The sequence below is a fragment of the Gambusia affinis genome, linkage group LG17 (genome assembly GCF_019740435.1).
Source record: "Gambusia affinis linkage group LG17, SWU_Gaff_1.0, whole genome shotgun sequence".
In the NCBI taxonomy this organism is placed as follows: Eukaryota; Metazoa; Chordata; class Actinopteri; order Cyprinodontiformes; family Poeciliidae; genus Gambusia; species Gambusia affinis.
Window position 1 is genome coordinate 8631099 of NC_057884.1, and position 22766 is coordinate 8653864.

General features: G+C 38.7%; 1 protein-coding gene across 1 annotated transcript in view; it reads right to left on the reverse strand.

Annotated features, from left to right (window-relative positions):
- col27a1a (collagen, type XXVII, alpha 1a) overlaps window positions 1-22766 on the reverse strand; it is a 75220-nt gene that overhangs the window by 24574 nt on the left and 27880 nt on the right. Inside the window, exons 8-16 of the mRNA XM_044143974.1 lie at window positions 18048-18092; window positions 14280-14333; window positions 13792-13836; window positions 12630-12683; window positions 11223-11267; window positions 5874-5927; window positions 3802-3846; window positions 1526-1579; window positions 1117-1161 (exon numbers count right to left, since the gene is read on the reverse strand). Coding sequence (XP_043999909.1) covers window positions 1117-1161; window positions 1526-1579; window positions 3802-3846; window positions 5874-5927; window positions 11223-11267; window positions 12630-12683; window positions 13792-13836; window positions 14280-14333; window positions 18048-18092 — 441 coding nt within the window. The remainder of the gene's footprint in view (window positions 1-1116; window positions 1162-1525; window positions 1580-3801; window positions 3847-5873; window positions 5928-11222; window positions 11268-12629; window positions 12684-13791; window positions 13837-14279; window positions 14334-18047; window positions 18093-22766) is intronic.

Below are 22766 nucleotides of genomic sequence, written 5' to 3' on the forward strand. Positions count from 1 at the left end.
AAGGAGCAGAAGAGAAAGACTGAACCCTTTTCTTTAAAACACCTGATCTTGTCTGTTTCTCAAAACATCATGCAACAACACGCTGAATGGGCTGATGAAACCGAACTGTAACTTAACTCCAAAAGAAAAATTCTGGTCAAAAACAACAGTGAGCATCAGCAAATAAGCAAAATATGCAATATGAGACACAGAGGTGGCAGCATCATGCTGTGGAATTAGGTTTCTTTAGACTGAACTAGACTTTCAGAGAAGATGGACTCAAATGTAAGCAGCTCTAAATAGGCTGCTCAATGTTTTTTTTTCAAACCTGTTTTCCCTCAAACAGACATGCTTGTTGTTGGTTCAGTTGAACAGGATAAAGTATAAATTTATATTATGTCACTTAATGTGTGTAGAAAGTATTCCAGGCTCTTTGATTTTTCTGTTACAATAATGTGGCATTTTAACAAAGTGTGCACCTTTTAAGCCACTCTAGGGCCAAATTCAGTTCAAAACAATCTAGTTCTTTCCAATATAACTCCATCATACAGTTTCATTCAAATTTAAATACCAATACATGAAGCCCAATGGCTCCTAATTTCACTGCAGTACAATAGAGCTTTATTTGTCTTTTTTTATGTTGTAATAGCGTTATCTTTAAAAAGTGCACAAGCTTAAATTTTTTAAAGCTGATTAGAACTATGGAGGTTTTAAGAAGTGTGACTCGACTGATTGGAGAGCTCAACAGAACAGTCATTTTACAACAAGATAAATTACCATTAACCCCAATTTTTATAGATTGTGTGTAATATGGTGCACACACAAGTCTCTTATTCTGTTTCAAAATGCATCAGAATATAAAATGTTTCAAAAACTGATCCTTTAAATGGTTAATCACATTCAGTGTTCAAGTGTAAGATTTCTCACAAATGCAGATCAGAAAAATAATATGGCAGCCAGGTTTAAAGGAAATCTTCCAAGAGTCTTATTGTAACAATGTAAAAAGTAAAAATAAAAAGTCTGTTTTAGTAGTGAATTTCCAATTAAAATGTGCCTGATATCTAAAGGCTGGGTACATTTGCATACAAAGAGCACATAATAATCACATGCTGCATATAACAGGAATATTGAGATCACCTTATCACCTTTCAGTCCTGGTTCTCCAGAATTTCCGGGTACCCCCTGGAGAAAAGACCCACATGCAGGTTAGAGTTACAACACACACTTCACTTTCAGGACAACAGACCAGGAGTCAGTAGTCCGGGTCCTGTAGGTTTTAGATGTTTCCTTGCTTGAACACATCTGAATCATGGACTGGTCGTTAGAGCACCCTTGCAAAATGTCAGGTTGAGATGACAAGTCAGTTATTTTATTCAGGTGTGTTGGAGCAAGGCTACACATGATACATGCATGACGTCTGCTTTCGAGGACCAGGAATGACCATCCTTGCGATTCCAACCAATTTTTTGATTAATAGCACACGTAAGGCTACCATTAACAAGCAATGCAAGAATGGACTTTCCATCTGTGCGTTTTTAGAGATTACCTTGAGTCCAGCCGGTCCGGGAGGGCCCATTTCTCCCACAGGTCCCATATCACCCTAAAGCCAGAAGAAAGAAGGGAAAAGACAATAACCGTTTAGTGATAACACATGCATAAAGCAGAGATATGTTCAAAAACATTCCTTTAACACTTACACGATGTGAACAGTATCTAATTTTGTTTATCAACTGCAAGAACAAGAATCATTGCTTCCAGATCATCCATACACATATCACACTGCAGAGAAGAATGCATGATAATACGCGAACATTCACAGGCCAAGATTATGATTCATCGCAAGCCTGAAATAAAGGAGTTTTGGCTGCGTGTGTCCAATGTTTGCCTCTTTGAATCGGGCTGTATCTCCACATGTGACAAAGTAGATTATTTAAGAATGTGGCACCAAAAAAGTCCCCTAAAACAAATCAGATCCTTTGGCATCGAGACCTTAGATGGAGAAAAGCTTCTTCCTGGTTATTAGGGAACATCTAATGCAGAAGAATGATGTTATGAAGCAGTGCTTTGAAAATGCATTTTTTTTGTTGCTTCTTCACATCTTGCCACAATACAACCACTAGCATAAATGCATTTAATTATTTCACTCTTTTTGACACTATCCCATGTAGGTCAGATTTGTGGAGGGCCTATTAGCAGTGGTTCTGTATAGATCTACTTGAGATCTATACAATTTCTCCAGAGTTACAATGGGAACTCTAGCCTGCTTCTTTGATTACAGCAATTATTGCCCAGTTTGCCAGTTTAGGAGGACCACCTTGTCCTGATAGGTTTGGAAGATGCCACACTCCATTTTTGGGTGAGTTGAATAATGCCCCTCTTCATGTCCAGCGCACTGGGCATCTGTAGCTGGTGCATTTCTTGTTCTTCAGAATATTGTTTAGTTCATAATGTTCTCTGACAAACCTCTGAGGTCTTAAATTAAATTCATAATTAATGAAATTAAGTTCATAAAGTGAACCTTCATGTCCAGTGACGTGCTCATCCACAACCAACAGATATGCCTAGATATTTTGGAGAAACCATTCGCCATTATTGGAGAGTTGACTTTAGCTCCTGCACATCCTGTCCATATTCCCATATTCCCACATCCCCACCCACCTTCCTACCCATACCACATAGTGAGGAACACACCACCAACAGAGATACACCCAACTTGACTAGAACCAAACCAGACTTTAACTGACTAGAGTGAGTCTTGGCAATGGAGAAGGGGCTTAATTAGCTGACCTCTGAAGGCATTTGTTTTAATGGGTTTTATCTAGGAAGGGTGGCTGAATAACGCATAGCATCTTTTTCACATTTTAGTTCTGAAAGCTTTTGGAAACCGTGCTTCATGTTCCATTTCGCACCACTATTTATTGATCTATCCATAAACCATTAAAGTTTGTGCCAGAAAAGTAAAAAATATGTGGAAATTAAGGTGTAGAAATGTTTCTTCAAAGAGCTGTGAATTATAAGCTACAACAAGGGTCCTAGGTTTAAATTTAGGCCAGAACAACCTGTGCAGCCAGGATGCAAAAAAAAGCAAAAAAAAAAAAAAAAAAACCAGAAAGAAAAAGTTACTTTAAGGACATGGCCCAGAAATTACATTTTTGACACTCATAATGAGAGACAAAGAGAAAAAATGACTTCTGTCTTTTGTGTTTGGAGTTGCGTAAACAAGAACAGCTGTCTAGACATTTTCAGCTTTCCTCGGTGGCCAGCCTTCATTTAAAGCTTTCAGCAACGACTCCCCAGAGGAAGGTGTTTGTATACTTAAATCATTTAAGTGTGGCTCATTGCTGCTGGTACGGCATGCAGTGGAGTCAGATGGGTGTAGAGGACATGAATGTGGAGTTGGAGCTATAATCAACCGGCCCCCCGATTACAGGCCTTCTACAACCGCTAGTGGCCTAGAATAGACCAGGAGGAGCGGCAGTGACAGCTGAGGATGGGACACAACAAGAGAAACCAGTGAGACATTATAATCAGGTCCAATTATGTGGCTGTCGGAGAGGCATTCGGGGTAAGGTGATGGGTGGGCAGTGGGCAGCTACGGGACGGAAATAGTTAATTAGAGCAGGATTCCTAAAAAGAAGATGATGCACTTTGAGAATTTTGTTCGATTCAACAAACTTTTCAGAACTGTCAACCGTTTACAATCAATCCTGGTTCTGTATTTTAAATATGTTCATGGCGACCTTCAGATTGTGGGGAGTTTATCACAGAAGTACCTGGCGGTGTAAAATGACGACGAGTTGAAATTGGGGGTGAAATACTCACAATTAATCCAGGAACTCCTTTGGGACCCGGGGCTCCTAGGTCACCCTAATCAGAAAGGAGGGGAAAGATGGAGGGAGCAGGAGAGGCACAAATGTTATTGGCATTTAAAAAAAACAAAAAAAAAAACCCAAAAAACATGTCCAGAAGGGTGGCTTAGTATTCACTGAAGCTTATGAGAGGTTGCAGTGTGCATGTATTGGTGTGTATTTATGTGTTAAAGGTAAAGGTGGTGTGGCATGTGAGCCCGATCGTCTCATTCTGGCTTTCTAAAAATATTTAGGTTTGTTATAGCTCAAAACTTAAGAAGGATATTTAATGGAGCACAAAATATGTATCTCAATGTTAAAGGTAGCTTAATCCTTTCTTTAAATCCTCAAATATGAACAAAATTAATTTTCTTTTAGTCAAAAAAGTCAACATCTAGCAGATAACAAGTTCAGTAGTCCTATTGATTACAGACTCTTCTTCATCAGTGAAGAGTTCATTTTGCAGTGAAACACCAAAAAATAAAAAATAAAAAATTGTGCAGAAATATTTTACAATATTTTGACCTCTCACTGATTTTCTTTACAGTGGAATGTCACCATTTTTGTAGTTTTGGTACATCCTCAGCAAGACAAATAAATATGTTGACACACATGAGTCATAATTTTGTGTTCTGTGGTTCCCTGTTTGACTCCTTGCATCTGCTGCACATCTGTAATGTTAATCAATAAACATTGCATTTTAAATGATGTTTTAAGAAATAATTGCATAGATTTGTGAATATGTGTGTATTCATATGTTCAAGTATGTGTACACATTATGCACATAAAAGATGTGTTTATTTTGCCTGTGTGCTGTGTGAGTTTTTTGATTTTATGTGTAGCATCTGTTTTTACTAGTTGCTAAATAAATTTCCATTTTATGTCAACTGAACTTTCCACTTTTCCAGCCGCAGCTAAACTAATTTAAACCACTGATTATCGCAGCTACAGATTTCTAACGTATTTATTTAATGCCATCATTTAAAAAGCAATCAAAAACCTAGAATCTAATCTTAAAATACAATTTAGAGCTAAATTATTGGCTTTCAAGTTCTTATGACGCAGAGTATTTTACATTTTGATGTCGTTCTGCTTCAGGTTTACCAGAATTGCGTCCAAGTGGCTGAATATGTTATTTTGTAACCACAGGGAAAAGCGTAGGAGCCTTTATTCAGCCAGGTGTCTGGCAGTGGGCAACAGTAAATGGTGGAGGGGCAGCCCTGTCTTACTCTTTAAGCTCCTTGTATTAAATGGCCTTTGCAACAAAGCGATGAAGTGATAAAAAAGTTTTGAAAGTATAACTTTATGATAGTAACTGGCCCTTTTCTAGTTGGATGACAACACTTATTCTCAGAAAAATACAGAGTAAGAATCTAATAAGACGAGGCATTAGAGTAAATCCCTGATCTTCACAAACCATTCGGGGAGTGAAGCTGGTGTTTTTCTCTAAACATAAATGCACGTTATGTTCATTATTCAATTATAGGTGGGTCAAACTGCAAGTTGCTGGCAGGCTTGTATTTTTTCATTCAGGCAGAAAAAGTGGCAGATTTGTAAAAATTACAGTGAATATACAAAAAATACTATTCTCATGTGATCTGGAACGACTGCATTGAATGAATTACATGCAATTAATCATACTGACATCTTTTTACATCATTTGGTGTTTTTGGATGCGAGGTTGTAAAAAGGGCTACATGTGTGGTGGTAGCTCACAGTGGTGAATGGAAAGGCCTTCGCTGCAAACTGCTCACCACTTAACAGTGTGGGCTTTTTGAAATTGAAAGCCAACTTAAATTATTTTCAACAGACCAAAAGCATAGGATGAAACTGAATACACTAGTAAAACTTGTCCAGGGTAACTTCAAACAAGACAAAGAAGACAAATGGGTAGAAAGCCACATCATGTAACCAGCAGCTAAAACACCAGGGAGAATGTGAGTCTGTGTGCGCGGCTCAGAGCTAAACTCTCACTCTCAGCTTGTGTGTGTACAAATGTGGACCGGAAATGGTTTTACATGTGTAGTAGGTTAATGTGGAACATACTGGCTCTCCATCTGGTCCAGGTGGCCCTCTCTCCCCAAAATCCCCTGGGAACCCCTGAGAACAAAGAGAACAACTTCAATTCTATGAAACCATTAGGTATGTAAGAAATGAATTTGCTACCACTTGGTGGCGCCAAAAACAAGCAATTTGGCTTGCTTAGATTGATAGCGTGACGCTTTTTTAAAAACTTGGACGCGAATTACATACAGCATTTTACAGATTGCTGTCAGCTTTTACAATAATGCTTGATATTAGGTTAAGTTTTATAAATTATTTTTTTTGCTTAGTATTCGTAACTCAGTAACTCTTGTAAAACATATCAAGCAGTTAAAGGACTAGGTATTAGCTAAGTATGAAGGCATGGACAAATCTTTAGGCATGCCTGCAAAAAAGATGTGCAAAAAAAAAGAGAAAAATAATATAAATTCTATTGGTGCATTTATTCAGTGACAAAAAAAAAATGCATATTCATATGTATCTTGCTATGACTCACAGTAAGCAGGACAGTAGAGGAGGAGAAAAAAAAATCTCAATGTTGGAGCACTGTGACAAAGAGTGGCATCTCTGGGTCACCAAGTCTCCATAGCAACCATTAGACAATCTCTCTATGGCAACCAGTTGTTTGGAAGGGACTGCATCCCTAACATTTTCTGTCCTAACATACAAAAATGGAAACGTGGAGTTTGCTAAATACAACTGTAATTTTCATTGGAACCGCGGGCTTTGGTCAGGAGAGACTGACTGTACAGTACAAGTAACCTTTGACCTTCATTTTACACAATGGCTTACTGCAAGTGAACACAAAGCAAATCATTTCGATCTCTGTTGCCAAGGCAGAAAATGTCCAAATACCGCTTTAATAATAACAAAATCTTACAATCCAAATTTAGAGCAAACATTTACCTATTTAATCTTTTTGCTGAACAAATAAAGCTCTGTTGCTGCAAATTAACTGTAATAATGTTACTAGATCAGTTGCTTAAAATGAGACCGTTATGGTCCTATTAAAAGCATTAAATCTATTAACTTTAGGGTGTGGGTACCTTGCTGTTGGTAACTTTAAACTTTAGATGGGGAGAAAGTGAGCCAAGCGATTATTCTGTCCATTTAGCAGTAATCGGGAGGCGAATCTAAGCTTTACAAAACATTGGTGCTGGAGCAGAGAGCAACCACATCTGCAAAAAGCCCTACTGCTAATAGCTTTAGTACTGAGACGATTCAACGCTCATAATGACTACTTTTTTCTACACTGGCCTCGATGCATTGTTTTAACATGATAATTACTGTGACCTCCAGATAATGTCAGTTATTTCTGTCAGAGCGGAGATTCCTCAGATAGACTGAATGTATGTTTTATTTTAATCATAGAGTCATCTTAGAAACACAATCTTCCTTGTAAATGTAGCTCTTTGTGTTTGACACTCAATTCAGAGTAAAATGAGTCGGGCAGAGTTTTCTTTTCTTTTTTTCATTTAATTTAATTGAAGAGAAAAAAAACGGGTCATTGAGACTCTTTAGGAACCAACAAAGAAATAGGCTCAGTGATTGGTCAGCTTAAATAGGAAAAGCAAGTGTCATGGAAATCAACTCAGTGTTGAGGATTTTTGTGTGACAAAACAGACAAATGTGACGCAAATCTGCCTTTTTTTTTTGTCCGCATGCAATCCATTTTTGTCTTTTTCTGCCAATCAGAACAGTGGATGTCCAATCTTTTCACCCTGGAAAAAAGTCTGATTTGAGCCACTTCCACATGTGCCATTAGATCAGATAGTTTGTTTCTGATTGTTTTCAAAGTGCCTGCAGTCAAATTGGTCATGTCACATTTTATCCGACTTTAACATCATCAAGACGAGACATGTGAATAATTGCTGAAAACTATAACTATGAAATTATAAAAGAAGCGCATCACATTCCAGTCCCACCACTCCTGACTCTGAATACACATCAAAACAAACTTCTACACAGACGTTTCAGCAAATGCTACAAAAAGTCTGTTGCTATTAGTTGTGCTTCATTTTTATAAGCTCCTTTTGTCTTGTTATGATCTTGGGACAATACTGTCAGCTCCCACTGCTCAATAGACATTAAAACATATATGGATGGACCCTTTGTTACTTCTGGAAACATTACGCTATTGTGTGACATCTAAGTTCTTCTTCTGCACTGGTGAGTTGTACATCACTCATACAAAAGTTTGATTGATGTTTACTGTTGTCTCAAATATTTCACATGATCTGTTCTCACACAGGAAGACTTTCTACATCCATTCACCAGTTCCTGGCTTCCTTATAAATAACATGACAATAGTTTGAAAGGCCATGAGGTTCACTTAAACCACAGAGGTCTTTTTAGGGATTAGTTATTTTCAGACCCCAGAGGTCAATTTTGTCCTTGACTCTAAGCTGCTCATTAATTACAGCCTCTATCATAGACCTGAGGCCCTGTTTGCACAGAGCTCATTTTCAGAGAAACCCTGACATGTTTGCTACAATCCAGGTGCATGTTTACATGTCTCCAAGTGGTCGGATTCTGAGACGACAAGATGTTTTGAAACCAGGTAGGGGTAAAAGTTTTTGGAAAGTATTCTAGATTAGTCTGAAATTAAAATTCAAAATAGTTATTTACGACAGGTCAGATATAAACTGCTTAATACATCTGAAGATAATCTTACTTTAAAAATCCTGGAATAATTACTTTAAGGAAACCTTTTCCTTCATGTGACATAAAAAATACTTTTATTCAGTAACAACTTCAAACAGATTCATGTACGATAAAAGAAAAATGGCACTGAGTTTGACAACAGAGAAAGAGAACTGCCAAAAAAACAATTAAAGATATGTTATTTAAAAAGAAGCATCGAATGGAGAACGCAAACTGCTTGCATGTACTTTGGAAAGTTGTTGCACACTCTCTACCGTTTTCGATATATCTTGGTCTGTGAGAAATGGCAGAATGTCCGTCTGCGTGCGTGTGCTTCCTTGAGAGAAAACAAGCATTGCGGTTATGGCCATTAAAATGTCTGGCTCAGGTTTGAGCAGTTCTCCTGTTTTTCCTCCTGGAAAACGAGAGTGATCTCTTAAGGATCATCCTGTCAAACGCCCTCATGCTCCGTTTTTCCTACAGGAGCAACTAGATGCAGATTCCGAAACCACTGAAATTACATAACTCCTCCTGACACCTTCTTCTCACCTCCTCCAAACAAACAAATCTATAGCTTTCATGTTGAACACAGTGATGCCTCAAATACACAACTACTGCTGTCATACATCATCTGCAATGTCCTGCAAGAGGGGAGCGATAAAAATGTGATGGCAACTCTTCTATGCAAATGTTTTTAGCTTTATATGTTCTGTGAAACAACCAGAAAAATTTTTTTTATGGCAGAAAAGTGTCAGTCTGTGAGCCTTATAGAAAAAGTGTATGCAGAAAAGGCATCTCCAACAGTTTAGTAAAACGCAAACAAAGCCATAAAAATGCAGAGTAAAGAGTAATGTTTTTATAGTTTAATTGTCGCTTCAAAAAGCTTCACATTAGGAACCTCCCGTCCCTCTCGTTAGAGTGTTCAGAAGTTTTGGCAACACAAATATCATATTTACTGAAAAGTCAATAAGCAACAGCTGCAAAATGATCTCAGCAATGTGTTTGGGGGTTACACAGTTCAATGCATTCTTTCAGATTGACTTTAAACACTATTTAACACAACCCCCTCCCCCCTCCCCCAACAACCAGCAAACGAGTTTATTCCACCAAAACCTTGTTTAAGAAAAAGCAGTAACGTGTAGAAATAGTAGCTATACAATACTCTCTAAAAATCTCTTTGATGACTTTGAGTTGCTTTAGATGGTGGAAATTTGCTCTTGAATGCGCCCATCCTCTGCGTTGCAAGAGGAGGGGACTCTCAGATCTATTACTGCTGGTGGAGGTGTATACAAAATCCTTAAAACAGGTAGTTGTAAGAGAGAGTAAACATAGGGCATTTGTTTTTCTTCCTAATCATCCTCCTCACTGTGCATAGTGGCAAGATAAACATAATCCACTTCCAGTAAGAATTGCTTTAAGTAGTTATCTACTTGAAGAAATTCCCCGCTTTTGAAGGTCAACAAGCTTACTTAAAGAGCATGTTTTCTTGTCTTTCCTACTTTGAAGAGAAAGTACAAGAAATAAGCCTCTGTGAAGTTACGGATTACTAAATAAAGGCTATTTGACACTTTGAAAAGTATTACCTATGAAAGAAATACAATTATAAATTACTACATTAGTTACATTAGTGAAGCATCCATACATTTGTGAAAATGTATAATTTCTTGTTGGGGAATTTTTTTTCTGAAGTTATTCTATTTACTTAAAGGCAGAATTTTTCTAAGCTAAGCCTGATATCATACCTTAAAAGATGAATTTATTTCACGGTAGATTGTGGAGGGTTTGGCTTCATTTTTACAATACAAAGTAATAGTTTTTATTCTTGCATTACCCAAGGCTCCTTATCTCTAGAAGAAATGTACAGTCAATTTGCCCTAGTGTCAGCGAGTACCAAGGGGGGTGAAGGGCCATTCTTTTGTGATGAAAGATAACTTCATTGACATATTTGTGGGCTTTGTGTTCAGCTCACTTCTCTCACACTGCTGGCTGTGAGTACATCTCATGCCTTCTGTTAGGTCTGAGCAGCCTTAAACAATGTGTGCTTCCACAAGTCTTTAAAGGTTGCTAATTACACCACAAAAAAGTTTCTAGATTTGTCAAGAATTGCTTTGTTGAAAATGTCACTAAAGGGGTCTGAAAATGTACTAAGTATAAAAACAAATTGGCCACAATGGCAACCTCTACTTCAAATTTTGACTTCAGTGGATTCTCTGTTGATTTTTTTTTTTCTTTTTGGAACTTAAAAATTCAAACTTTTGCCAAATTTCTAGTGCCAACGTATAACAGCATTTTTTCTCTCAACACAAATGGCAACAAAGCAAAAACAATAACAAAAAACTTGTGTGGTGGTACTTAGAAAAGCTTTCTTGAAATCGGACTGGTTATGAAAAGTTGAGAACCTCTGCATTAGTGTAACACGTCTTTGCCAGTACGATTTTCACAAGAGTGTGACATTTGAGTATTACTTTATGCAAACCGCAAACTTTGGTTCCAGTGACAGATCATGATTTATGGTTTACATGTCTGTGAGGTATGAAAGTGGTTTCAATAAACACGTCCAGTAAAAAAAATAAAAATAAAAAATATATATTTATACACACATACACACACACACACCCACGCACACACACACACGTAAAAACTTATCATAATACACATGATCACATTTAAGAATGATTATCTGTAAAGTATGTTGAGACAAAACTTTACCGGCCTACCCATCTCGCCCCTCTTCCCTGGTTCACCCGGAATTCCCTGAAAATCCAAACGTCGGGAGGGCAGAAAGAGAAAAAAAAAAAAGAGTTCAAGGAAGACATAAAAGAAGGAAAAAGAAGATGATGTCAGTGAAAAATATCCAAAAGACAAAACACTCATGGACAACACTGATTTGAGCTCAAAACACACCATTAAAAAGCTGTGCCATTAAGTGTCTCCCACTTCATCCGTCGCCAGATGTGAGGAGCAGCTGACTGCAGCCCATTAAACATGTTTCCAAACCCTTATGGAGGGGTTTCTACACTTATATTGAGAACAACCACAAGTTTCTCCGGGGTAGACAGGCACTGTAGGGTTTATGACCCATTTTGTTGTCTGGTGATGAAGGGGTCCTGATTACAGCCTCCCTTGCAGTGATGCAACACCCCAACCCACCCAGATCATGCTATTACTAGGCTAATCGCTTTGTGTTTTCGAGGCTGTACACAAGCAGTGGGCGTGGAGTTCAGGCAGTTCAAAGGTTTCAAGAGGGGGGTTTTATCATATGAGTCATCAGCACTCCCACACACCAACATCCTAGACAGCTGGAGATTACATCTTGTGTTATAACAACTTCAAAACAGCTGGATGGAATAGACAGGAGTGCCATCGTTGTTTTATTTTTTATTTTTTATCTCAATGGGAAGTTGCAGTGCCTTACAAAAGTGTTCATGCGTCTTAAACTTTTTCACATTTTTGTCGTACTACAACCACAAACTTCCATGTCTTTTATCGGAATTAGGTGTAAAAAAAAAAAAGAAGAAAAAATCAACAACAGTTTGAAAACGATTGTGAAATATAAGAAATGTTATGAATGGCTCAAAACTTTATGCAAAATAATAATCTAAAAAGTCTTCACTCTGACACCTGCGTGTAAAATTCTGTGCAAACAACTGCATTCAGAAGTCAAAAATAAAGACCACCTGTTAATCTTCATATAGACACAGCTGTGCTGTGGAGTCCTCAGAGGAGTGCGAGGGAACATTAGTGAAGAAACAACACCACAGAGTCCAAGGAATACACAAGGCAGTTCAATGATAAAGACGTGGAGAAGCTTAAAGCAACGGTATGTTAAAAAGCTAAAAAATGGTAAGTAAGAAGAGCTAAAAACAAATTTTGCCACAAGCCACTGCAAACATATACAAAAGAATGAAGATGTCTCTCTTACAGTACTACATGGTGGTGTCAGCATCATGCTATGGGGATATTTGTGTGCTGAACAGATTGGACTATTCTATAAAATACATTAAAGTTTGTGGTTGTAACAATAGAAAATGTAAAAAAGTTAAAGAATGTGGATTAAGGTTCACTTGGTCAGCGTCTGACAATAATTGAGAGAGTGTACATTTGAGAAGAACTCACTCTTTCGCCATCAGGGCCAGGCAGGCCAAAAAGGCCTGGGATTCCAATGAAACCCTGCAGGAGAAAAGAGAAGAAAGCAAGGGCACAGTTGTGAGTGCTTCGACCCAGTACACGCAGCTAGGAGAAGAGCAGCTCCCTTCGGCTCTGAGGCTGGGTTTCAGGGCCCGACATTCCAGCATGGGGTGGGCTTCCATGAAGAACCAAGCCATGAGGCAAGTGTATATGCCCATGGACTGCATGGTGCTGGCTTCCACGATGTAGTCCAAGGGCACATACCCTCACGCCAGGGATCTCTGAAGATAACCGGGGGCGACACACTGGGCTGTCAGTGCAGTGGAGACAACACACACACACACACAGAGGAAAACAAGCACAAACGTCACAGTTGAACTGTAGGGGAACAGTCGAGATGCGTGTTATTGATGAGCATGAACCTGAGCAGGTTTACATTTGCACAATGTGGAATATGCACCAAAGGGTGGGGAAATGTGAAAAGGTGGCTCAGCGAGAGGGGGAGAAGGGACTAGAATGCCTCCTTAAGACAGCAGGGCCTCATACGGAGCTTAAACAGGAAATTCCAGCCTTCGGGGGCAGGGAAGACTTTGGACAAGCCAAGGAGAGCTGATAAAGGACCTTTATAGGAACACAACATAAAAATCAGTTTGTGTCCCTGACTATGTTTCTTTCTGTTTGTATGCAGAAGCTTATTGACTAACAGACTTTCAAAAAGCTACTGTATGAACTAACACAGTGTTTACGCCTCGTGTGAGGGCGCTACCTTTTTAGCCCACCATTAATAGCAGCGCACACTGCACGGGTGACCGAGATTATGCTTATGTGTGCAGAGGTGGATGCTGGAGCACTAAGTACACGCATTCTTTTCATGCATGCATGCATGTGGATGTTGTTTCACTGAGCTCCACAAGCATGCTTTCATGCAGGACCGCATTTACAGCATAAAGGACTAGTAGTGTGATGCCCTAAAAAAAAAAAAAAAGTTATCTGGCTAAACAAAGATTTATGTGCCCCCTTCTACAAACACTGTGGAGAGAGAAGCGCCAATGAGCTGCCTTGCTGATCATCACATTTACTAATTACGCTAAAGCATCACATTTTATAATTTCATCAGATAAAATCAGACTTTAACAGTACTTTCCCTTACCCGAATGCCTTTCAGCCCTTTTGGTCCAATAGGTCCTGGTAAACCCTGAGAAGTAAGAACAATGAATACAAATTTAACACCTTAATTTTTTTCTGCTCCTAACATCAAGAGGACAAGCCTCAGTCTAAACCTCATTCTGGCTCTGGGAAGCATGATCATTCAAATTTGACTTTAAGCATTTATGTTACATGTTGATACAATATAAAAACATGACATTTCCATGCAAGGCAAAGACACATTCAAAATAATATATGGGAAATCAATTCCATCTCATATCTGATAAACACTCCCGTTGAACATCCCAGTAAGGGAGAGTGTAGCTGTTAATGTTGAACATTTTCTGACTAATGTAGGTAACCTGCTTAGTGTTTTCCAAGACTTTTTTCTTCCAGGTCATCTGACCAGTATGAGCTAATTCCCCTCTGGCTCTCTGCCTTTCTTTGGCCCTGACCACAACTGTACCAGTCACAGCAGAGGATTTACTGCACCTGCCTGCCAGGATAACCTTTGGCACCTGGGCTTCCGATTGGACCCTGCTCTCCCTGGTGGGTAGAAAGAGAAAGAAGTGGAAGGGAAAGAAAGAAAAGTGGGAGAGATGAACAAGATTAGCACAACTACGACTTGATTTGTAAATCCTAATCAAGCTTTTAACCCTTTCATACATAAATTATGATCCTTTGTGTCAGGATTTTTTTCCCAACCTTTTTTTAATTTTCTTAAGGCATAAAAAAAAGGTAGAAAAACATTTTTGTAAAGAATTTTTTTTTTTTAGGTGATCATTTGTAATTTTCTCCAAAGTTGTTATTTGAAAAATACATCAGTAGTATTGTTCTTTAGGGATTATCTGATGCCACAATATTTTCTTTTTACCTGCAAGAGTCGTCTAGAGAAGAAGGAGGGACCGGGTCGGTCGGCATGCTTTTTATGTCTGTCGGCCATATTGGATTAAACAAAAAATAATAATTCTTGCATTTGCAGCTGATGGCTAGTAGCTGATAGTGTATTTTATGATGCATTAGTGTCCATTTCAGTGGTCGGTGGACATTTATAACATAAAAATCCACATACACTGTATGACTATGCATGAAAGGGTTATTTCATCAGATATGGACCAAGTTATGTCTCATGAGCAGATACTTGAGGGGCCCCAAAGAACACTCAAACGGCCTTTTGCAAATATAAATTACTCATGTAAGGTATGCATCAGTGAAAAATGTTACATGTTGAATAGTTTGGTCAGACCATGAGGACATTTTTTAGAGAAATAATTTTTTGATAAACAGGTGATTTTACCAGAAATGTACCATTGACTTGTTTGATACACTGGACTGACCTTTTTCCAGTAAGAATCTTCAGTAATTTAGATTTTCTAGAACAAGAGCGAAACCCTGTTTAGCTGTGAAGCCGTCTAATAGTTACTGCTTTACTGCACATCCCGTGTCATGTCATATTTGCTCCTAACATAAATGACAAATCATTCTTCACAGTAAAAATTCCTCTTAATGCTTCTTCATAGTAACCATATGTGAAATTACTGAGTCAAAAATCTGACCTATGCCAGTAAATCTTAGCTTTTTCTGTTCAGATATTTCATTGAATTAAGCTGCTTTTTATTTTCAATGGACCTGGAAGAAAAACCAAGTTTCAGTATGGTTAATTTTTACATTTTGATGTAGATTCCCCACTAATGTCTTATAAAGGACTGAATAATATATGCTGTAACTGTTTTTAGTTTGGGTTTATTCACTAAAAAATTTTGTACTGTAATTTTTTTTTCTGCATTTGTAAAAGCAGATGTACTACAATGCATAAGCATTTCAACATTATGTACAGAAAAACATTTAAAGCTAGCTTAAAATAGTACTAATGTCCATAAATCAGTTTCATAACTTACTAAAATCAATCTCCAGAGTAAATATGTCTCTTTCCAAGGAACTACATACTAAGCAACATATAACCTGCGTGGATTAAAGTTTGATTTGACTAAATTTCTGATCTTACTAGACCATGCAAAAACAAAACAATTCAGTGGGTTGCAGTTCACTAACAATGTGTGTGCTACATTACAGTGATATATTGAGAACATTATCTCAATGATGGTAGCTGATGGACCTCCAGTTCTAATTTTTTTGGCACCATGGACTGGCTTTGATATTCATATTGGATTACAACTTTAAACAAGGTCTATAGAAATTAAATTCTTCTGTTTATTTCTGTAAGAGGTCTAAGCATTATGAACCATAAATTACATTGTTTCACCAATCAGGGAAATTCTTAAACTTCTCTACCAGCGATTACATAAGATTACGATGATAGATAATTATCTTTGTAAAGTCTCATAATGCATCACGATGACTTATGGATGTGCTTAAAAACACATTACAGGCATTGCCTTTGATGAAAGCTGTTCTTTTATCCTCTCTTCCCAAATGTTTTCTGTGCAGAGCCCTGTAGATGCTGATTAGGAGGTTATGCGTGTTTATGTAACTTCTGGAAAGCATAACAAACACACACTCAAAGCAGGTTGTGTCCGAATTTCACAGAGAACCAGTATCCATGTATAACTTCCTTTGACGCAGCCCACGCTTGCCACTTGCCATTCCCTCTCCTGGATAAATATAGTGCATAATGCTGCTAGTTAGAAGGAGGCAAGGCTTTGGCCAGTGGTGGATTCAGATCTTAAACTGGCCAGCAAAGAGGGTGTGTGTGTGTGTGTGTGTGTGTGTGTGTGTAAGAGAGGAGCAAGGGGGTTGAGGGCTCAGCCAGACGTACATTACAGTAACAAAGTCAGCAGAACTGCATGAGCACCAGCTGGCTTGTGGAGCGCACAATGCCAAACAGTTGTGCCTGTTAGTCAGGCGTCGGTGCTAGGGAGATTCAAACTGCAAACTCACACCGTTACCATCATCCACATCATCATAACCAGCAGCAGCAGATCTGTGGGAAAGTGGGGGGCGTTTGAGGGTGGACACATGCAGGAGATATTGTTAAGAGAGAAGAAGTGCTCACTCTTTGTACAGAGCGCAGCGGGAACTCCCTGAGATGATGATGTCATGGAGGCTTAATTAAATCCAAGTTTCTCTACACAAATAAGGAATCTGCACTCTCAGTGCACTTATGCAAGAAAGAAAATAAAAGACAAATAAGCTTAGCGGTGAGAGGAATGTTGCACAGTAAATTATCTGTAGTTACAAATGTGATTGTTTGGATGATGGCAACAACAAGAAGACGACAGAAACAAAGACAATGGCGAGACTTTCTAAAGGGCTGCAGCTTAATAGTCATGAATGTGTCACTGCTGGCCTAGTTGGCTTATTCTTGTTTCTCAACTCTATTTTTTCTCTCTCTCTTTGGCATCACTTTCTAATATCCTGAGGAGCGTCACTGCACCACAGTGCTACAGCCAGATGTCAATTCTCACCAGTGCTTCATAACAGACTAATCTAATCTGGCTTCCCTGCAGGCAGATGTAGGGTCCTCACACACACACACACACACACACACACACACACACACACACACACGCAGACAGACAGAGAGGTCAAACAACTATAAATGATGACTAAGGAGTTAGAAAATGAATGTAAGACTGAGGGATTAGATTTCAGTCAAGTACGCAAGATGAAAGCAGGACACTGATGAAAGCTGTTGAGTTGATCCTTAAAATTAAAGACCCTGTGAAAAACTGTACAAACAGTGCACTGAAAAAAATATCAATACGTGATGAATATGTTCACATCTTACAATGTTATTGATGAATATGACTACATGCTTCTCAAGATTTTCCACAAATCAAAATATGAAAGGTGGACATGCTTTTGAATTCTGCAACACTGAGTCAACACTTTGTGGGACCATCTTTTGCACCGCCAGAGACTGAAATTTCTCACGTTTCTTTTCTGAGCTCAGATCAAGTTGGATGGAAAGCATCCATGAAGATCAATTTTTGAGTCTAGACACAGCTTCTCAGTTTTATTAAGTTCAAGACTTTGACTTGGACCTTTGAGCATATAAATGTGCTTTAATCTCCACCACAAAGTTCAGTCTTTCAAAATCTCACAGGTTTTTTTTTCTGAGGATTACTTTTATCTACTTTTCCTTTAATTCAGACCTTCTTCCCTGTCCCTGCTAAATATAAGCATCCTTACCGCATGATGTACGTAAAAAGAAAACTCTGCCAATCTAAAGTCAGCAGCATGTATGTAAAATAACAGGAACAAGAGTTTAAGAATGCATAAACTGCAGAAAATACATACTGTTTCTCCAGGAAGTCCAGGTGGACCGGGGTGTCCTTTCTGTCCCTGCAGAAACAAAAATAAGAAAGGATGAGTGTGGGTAGAACAGATAAAAGAAAGCACAAATGTGAGACGGGAAGATTTCCACTTCAGTTATGGCACATGCTTAGAGTTTTCTCAAGTCGGCGGATGGCACATTTGCAAAATCTGCAAAGAAAATGCATGTTAAAATTAACAACACCAACAGACCGGTTTAGTGCCATATGCAAGAAATCAATCTGCTCTTCTGTCAAAGGATCAGAGTTTCCACTGGCTGCGTTCACACAGTTTTGGTGCCAGGTTCGTGGCATGTTGAGGATATAAATGCCTTCCTGTTTGAGTCAGATATCAGGACTCCCAGACTGCGTGCAGGGCAACTGCAAGACGAAAGACAACCCGATTGTGTTTTTCCACAGATCTGCTGACTCCAGAAACACAAACCCCAGTCAATGAGTGTAGAAAAACTAAATAAAATGTGGGAGGACATGCCACCACAAACCGCAGATTGATAGATTGAGAGAACAAGGCAGAGACAAGGAGAAAGAGAGAAAAAAATAAAGTAAAAACAGACATGGTAAATATGGAAAAACTCCTGTTGTCTGGGTTCAGAGTGTACTAAACCATTTGATTTCAGCAGTAGAAAAGGGATGCAGAAACCAGGTTACAAGTATTTTACATGGTCAATATCACTGACTTAGAGGTTCAGGGCTTTAAAATATCATCCTAAAAATGGATCTCTGCTTCTGATTAGCTGCTACAAAATGTAACAACAAAGCATTACATTTGAAAGTAAATAAACTAAGTACAGTTCTGCAAAACACATGAAAGACAAAAAGGCCTGAGTCCCACTATCATTCTTAAATCATGTGATCTTATTTAAAAAGCATCACTAGAAGTCAAGTGAGCTCAGTAGTGGAGTGGGACATACAGCAAAGAGAGAGATAAAAGCAACTGCAAAAAAGAAAGAAAATGATGACAGTTCAGTTTCATTTCATTTCTCCACACACCAACGCCCACACACCCACATCCACACCCATTTTCGCTTGTGCAGAAAGAAAACCCAAAGCTCTCATCCCCGAATCAGAGCTCTAAATCTTTAAAGCTGATTTTTATCCTAAGAGTATAAACCGTGCACACCACATTGTGGTAAGATTGAATAAGTGTTTATTCAGCGATGAACGTTTTGTCTTCAAAAATCAAAGAACCTCCGAGAAACAGGTAGATTTTATTACTGGTGTTAGTCGGTCAAAACTTCATCAAAATCTGAGATCAGAATTAGGTCACAAAATTTAGATTTCTTCCCTTTTTGAAGGTTTATAAAAATGTTAATTTACTTGACCGGGACAGAAAAAAAAGAAACAATTCAGTTTTACGTGCGCGAGCTGAGGAATGTGTTTTTAACTCAAGTAGGACAAACCTTACAAATGAACATGCTGTGATGTTATTTTGCATCTTTTTAGATTATATACCCCGCGGTAGAAACATTTACAAGGTCTGTTTTCCCAGGCTGATCAAAGAACCCCCAGCACACACACATGCAAACACATGCTGTGGATCCTGTGCATTAACTGGAACCTCCAAAAGCTAAGCCATGTCATCTCAGATCCTTATCTCTCTCGTTATTATTTTTCTAATGAGAGCAGCCGTTCCCATCAGTGCGAGTGTATTTACAGTAGCACTTGTTTAACAAGCATGTGTGTGCAATCAGATCAACCCCACCAGAATGCTTTTATTTTGCAGCAGCTCTCCAGTAGCACCCTATAACCTCCTCAGTATGCCAGGGAGTGCTCCAGGCAGGGCAAAGCACATTTTTGCATGAAGAAAATTGAATACACATTGTGTCTATCCATGATAAGACATGGGAGGCTACTTAGTTTTTCTTTTCTGTACACATTTGACTGCTGGGATGCTCAACTGAGTATAAGCTTGTTCCTACACCAAAGATCACACTTTACATTACACTGGTGGTCTGCCAGATAAACACCTCATTCATTTATGCTTTCATCTCTCCAAGATCTGCGCAGGCTTGGAGCCAGAAGGTTGCTCGGTAATTATCGGGCTTCTTGCACGTTTGCATGTACAGTAGAACATAAACGGTGATGTCTGCCTGGAACAGATAAACAGTTTGAATTAAATGGACAATTTGGATAAAATTTAGCTTGTAGTGTTAGCATTACCGCTATGTCACTGTAAGATGACGTTTATGCTTATGCTTAGTAGAACAAATGTTGTACAAATGTGGCTCTTCTTAATTGAAATGTTGTAAATTAACCAACCGGAATCTTACAAACCATGAAATCATAGTCTGGACTTTCTTAAAATGCTTAAAGTCATTGAAAAGTTGAAGAAAGTAATAACAAAATTAAAAAAAAATTATATTTCTTAATTTTCTGGCATTTAGGAAGAGGAAATATTATTTACCAATATATACCGTTGTAACGTTATAGTAATCCTGATTGAGTTGAAACAGGAAAGGTTTCAGTTGATTTAATGTCAAACGCAGAGAAAACAGGTGACCAGTATTGCTTAAAATAAGGAGCAGGAACACGATGGGAGTTTTATTCGAAACAGATCTTGAGTAGCCACAGAGAGAGGGTCACACAAAAACCTGCTACGCATAAAAACATGGAATGATTGATGAGTTATTTTAGCTTCTTCAGGGACATTACATCAAATCCTTTTACTTATCTTTTACAGGGTAATCTTTCTGGGTTCGATAAAGTTCCTCTTTGCATGAAAAATCATTGGATGCAGTCCAATTAAAAACAACTGTACCCCACTACAATGAAAAATATTGAGTTCTTCTAAATGTGCATGCAGATTAGTAATTCTTGTGTCAAAAAGCCTCAAATGATGGCACATGTGAAAAGAAAAGAGACGTGTAGAGTTGCTAGTAACAACCTAAAAACGTGTCTTCGGGTGGTCACTGTTTTTTTTTACAGAACTGCCTAAAAAAATGAGTACATGGATGACATATCTATTTGAAATGCCATGAAATGCACATCATCTTCAGGAGGGAAAAGCTTAGACAAGTGAGAAGAGACAGCTTATGTAGCAGAGAGAGGAGACGCAGCCACAACAGGGAGACGTGTGGCCTGCATTGTGGCCTTGTAGCTGAGGTTTGGCTCGCAGCACGTCCCCCTCTCCCTGACCCTGCCCGCCATACTGAAAAGCCATTCAGGGTCTGCTTAGTAGAACAAATGTTGTACAGAGCGGAACATGCTCGGCCTGGCCAGTGGTGTAAAATCACACTGGACTATGGTGCTTTTAAAGCACCGCTGCTTTCTCCATTAAAGTTTTCCATGAAAACCTCACAGCCAAATTCCTGAATTCCCGCTCGTAGCATCAAGCATAAGGCAGATTTAGGGTCTGCTCTATTGTGTGGACCGGGGTGGGTGTGTAACAGTGTCTTAAAAAAAGGTGGAATGGAAAAAAGATATAGAAGAAAGCCTATGTTTTCCCCATTGTCCTTGACCACAGAACTCAAAGCTAAACAGCAGGGAAGCTATGCAGACAGTTCTGAGATGACCTTCAAATGACATAACTATAAAAGCTTATATTTGTTTTGAGTATTTGAGTTTTGGTGGGGAAGACCTGCATCGGGACTTTCCACCTGAGCCAACTATGATGTGGAAGAACGAAGGCACAGTGTAACAGCAGAGTCAGGACACTGATTCATGCATTTGTCATTGGATGGAAAGTTGTCAAAAGTGGAGCTACAGCTGGTTTCTGTGTATTGTTCTCTGCTGAGTAAACGCTTTTGTGTTCTGTATGGAAAGATGTTACCTCTTTGGGGTTAATTTAACAAGCTTCCTTCCGCCGAATAATACCTGAGTCTTACTAGAATGAGGCCAGCCTATTTGTGTGCATGTTGTTAATGTTGCTATGGCAATAATGATCCAGACGCCAAGCTATTATGTCACTCTGATATGCAGCAGCTATATTTTGCTTGTGAGGTTTACTAAAGAGAAGCTAAAGAGCACTTAAGCTCCTGTGCATGACCAAGTTATTCACACTTCATCCTTCTTCCTGATTCATGAGCTCATATTTATAGTAAGCGACAATTTTGAACGTGATTGAAGTATGAACATAACCAGGGCTACTCTAATGCATGAATAGGCTTTGATGTGAGCCATTCTATTGTACCTCAAGTTTAGGTTTTCCCTGCTGGAAAGTCATCCTCCATCCCAGTCAAACGTCCTTTGCAGCCTCTAACCAATTGTCTTCTTGTGATAACAAACCAAAAATGTAACCTTTTTTTTTACTGTTTTCTTTCAACATGGCCTTTTTTTAATCAGTCTTTCAAAGGTGAAAATTGCTTTAGTTCCTGACCGTTAGTTGTCCTTTCAACAGATTATCCTACCTGAGCTGTAGATCTCTGCAGCTCTTCCAGTCACCACGGGCCTGTTTGCAAAAGCTTGTCACGCTTTTCAGGATTTTGCTTTGGTTCTGCTTCAAAGTGATGCGCTGCTCTTTGTCGGTTTGTCACAAAGTCCCACAAAAGTAAAATAAAGTTTCCAGTTGGAACACGAAAAAATATTGGAACCATTTGAGGGGTGTAAATACTTTTCAGAGACATGGTACATGAGCTTTACGACATGTGAATCAGTCGTCACCGTCAACTTGATTGATGCATCACTGGCTAACCTTTCAATAGGCCTTCAAATCACTTCTATCTTGCTTAAAAGGAATCTGTAAATG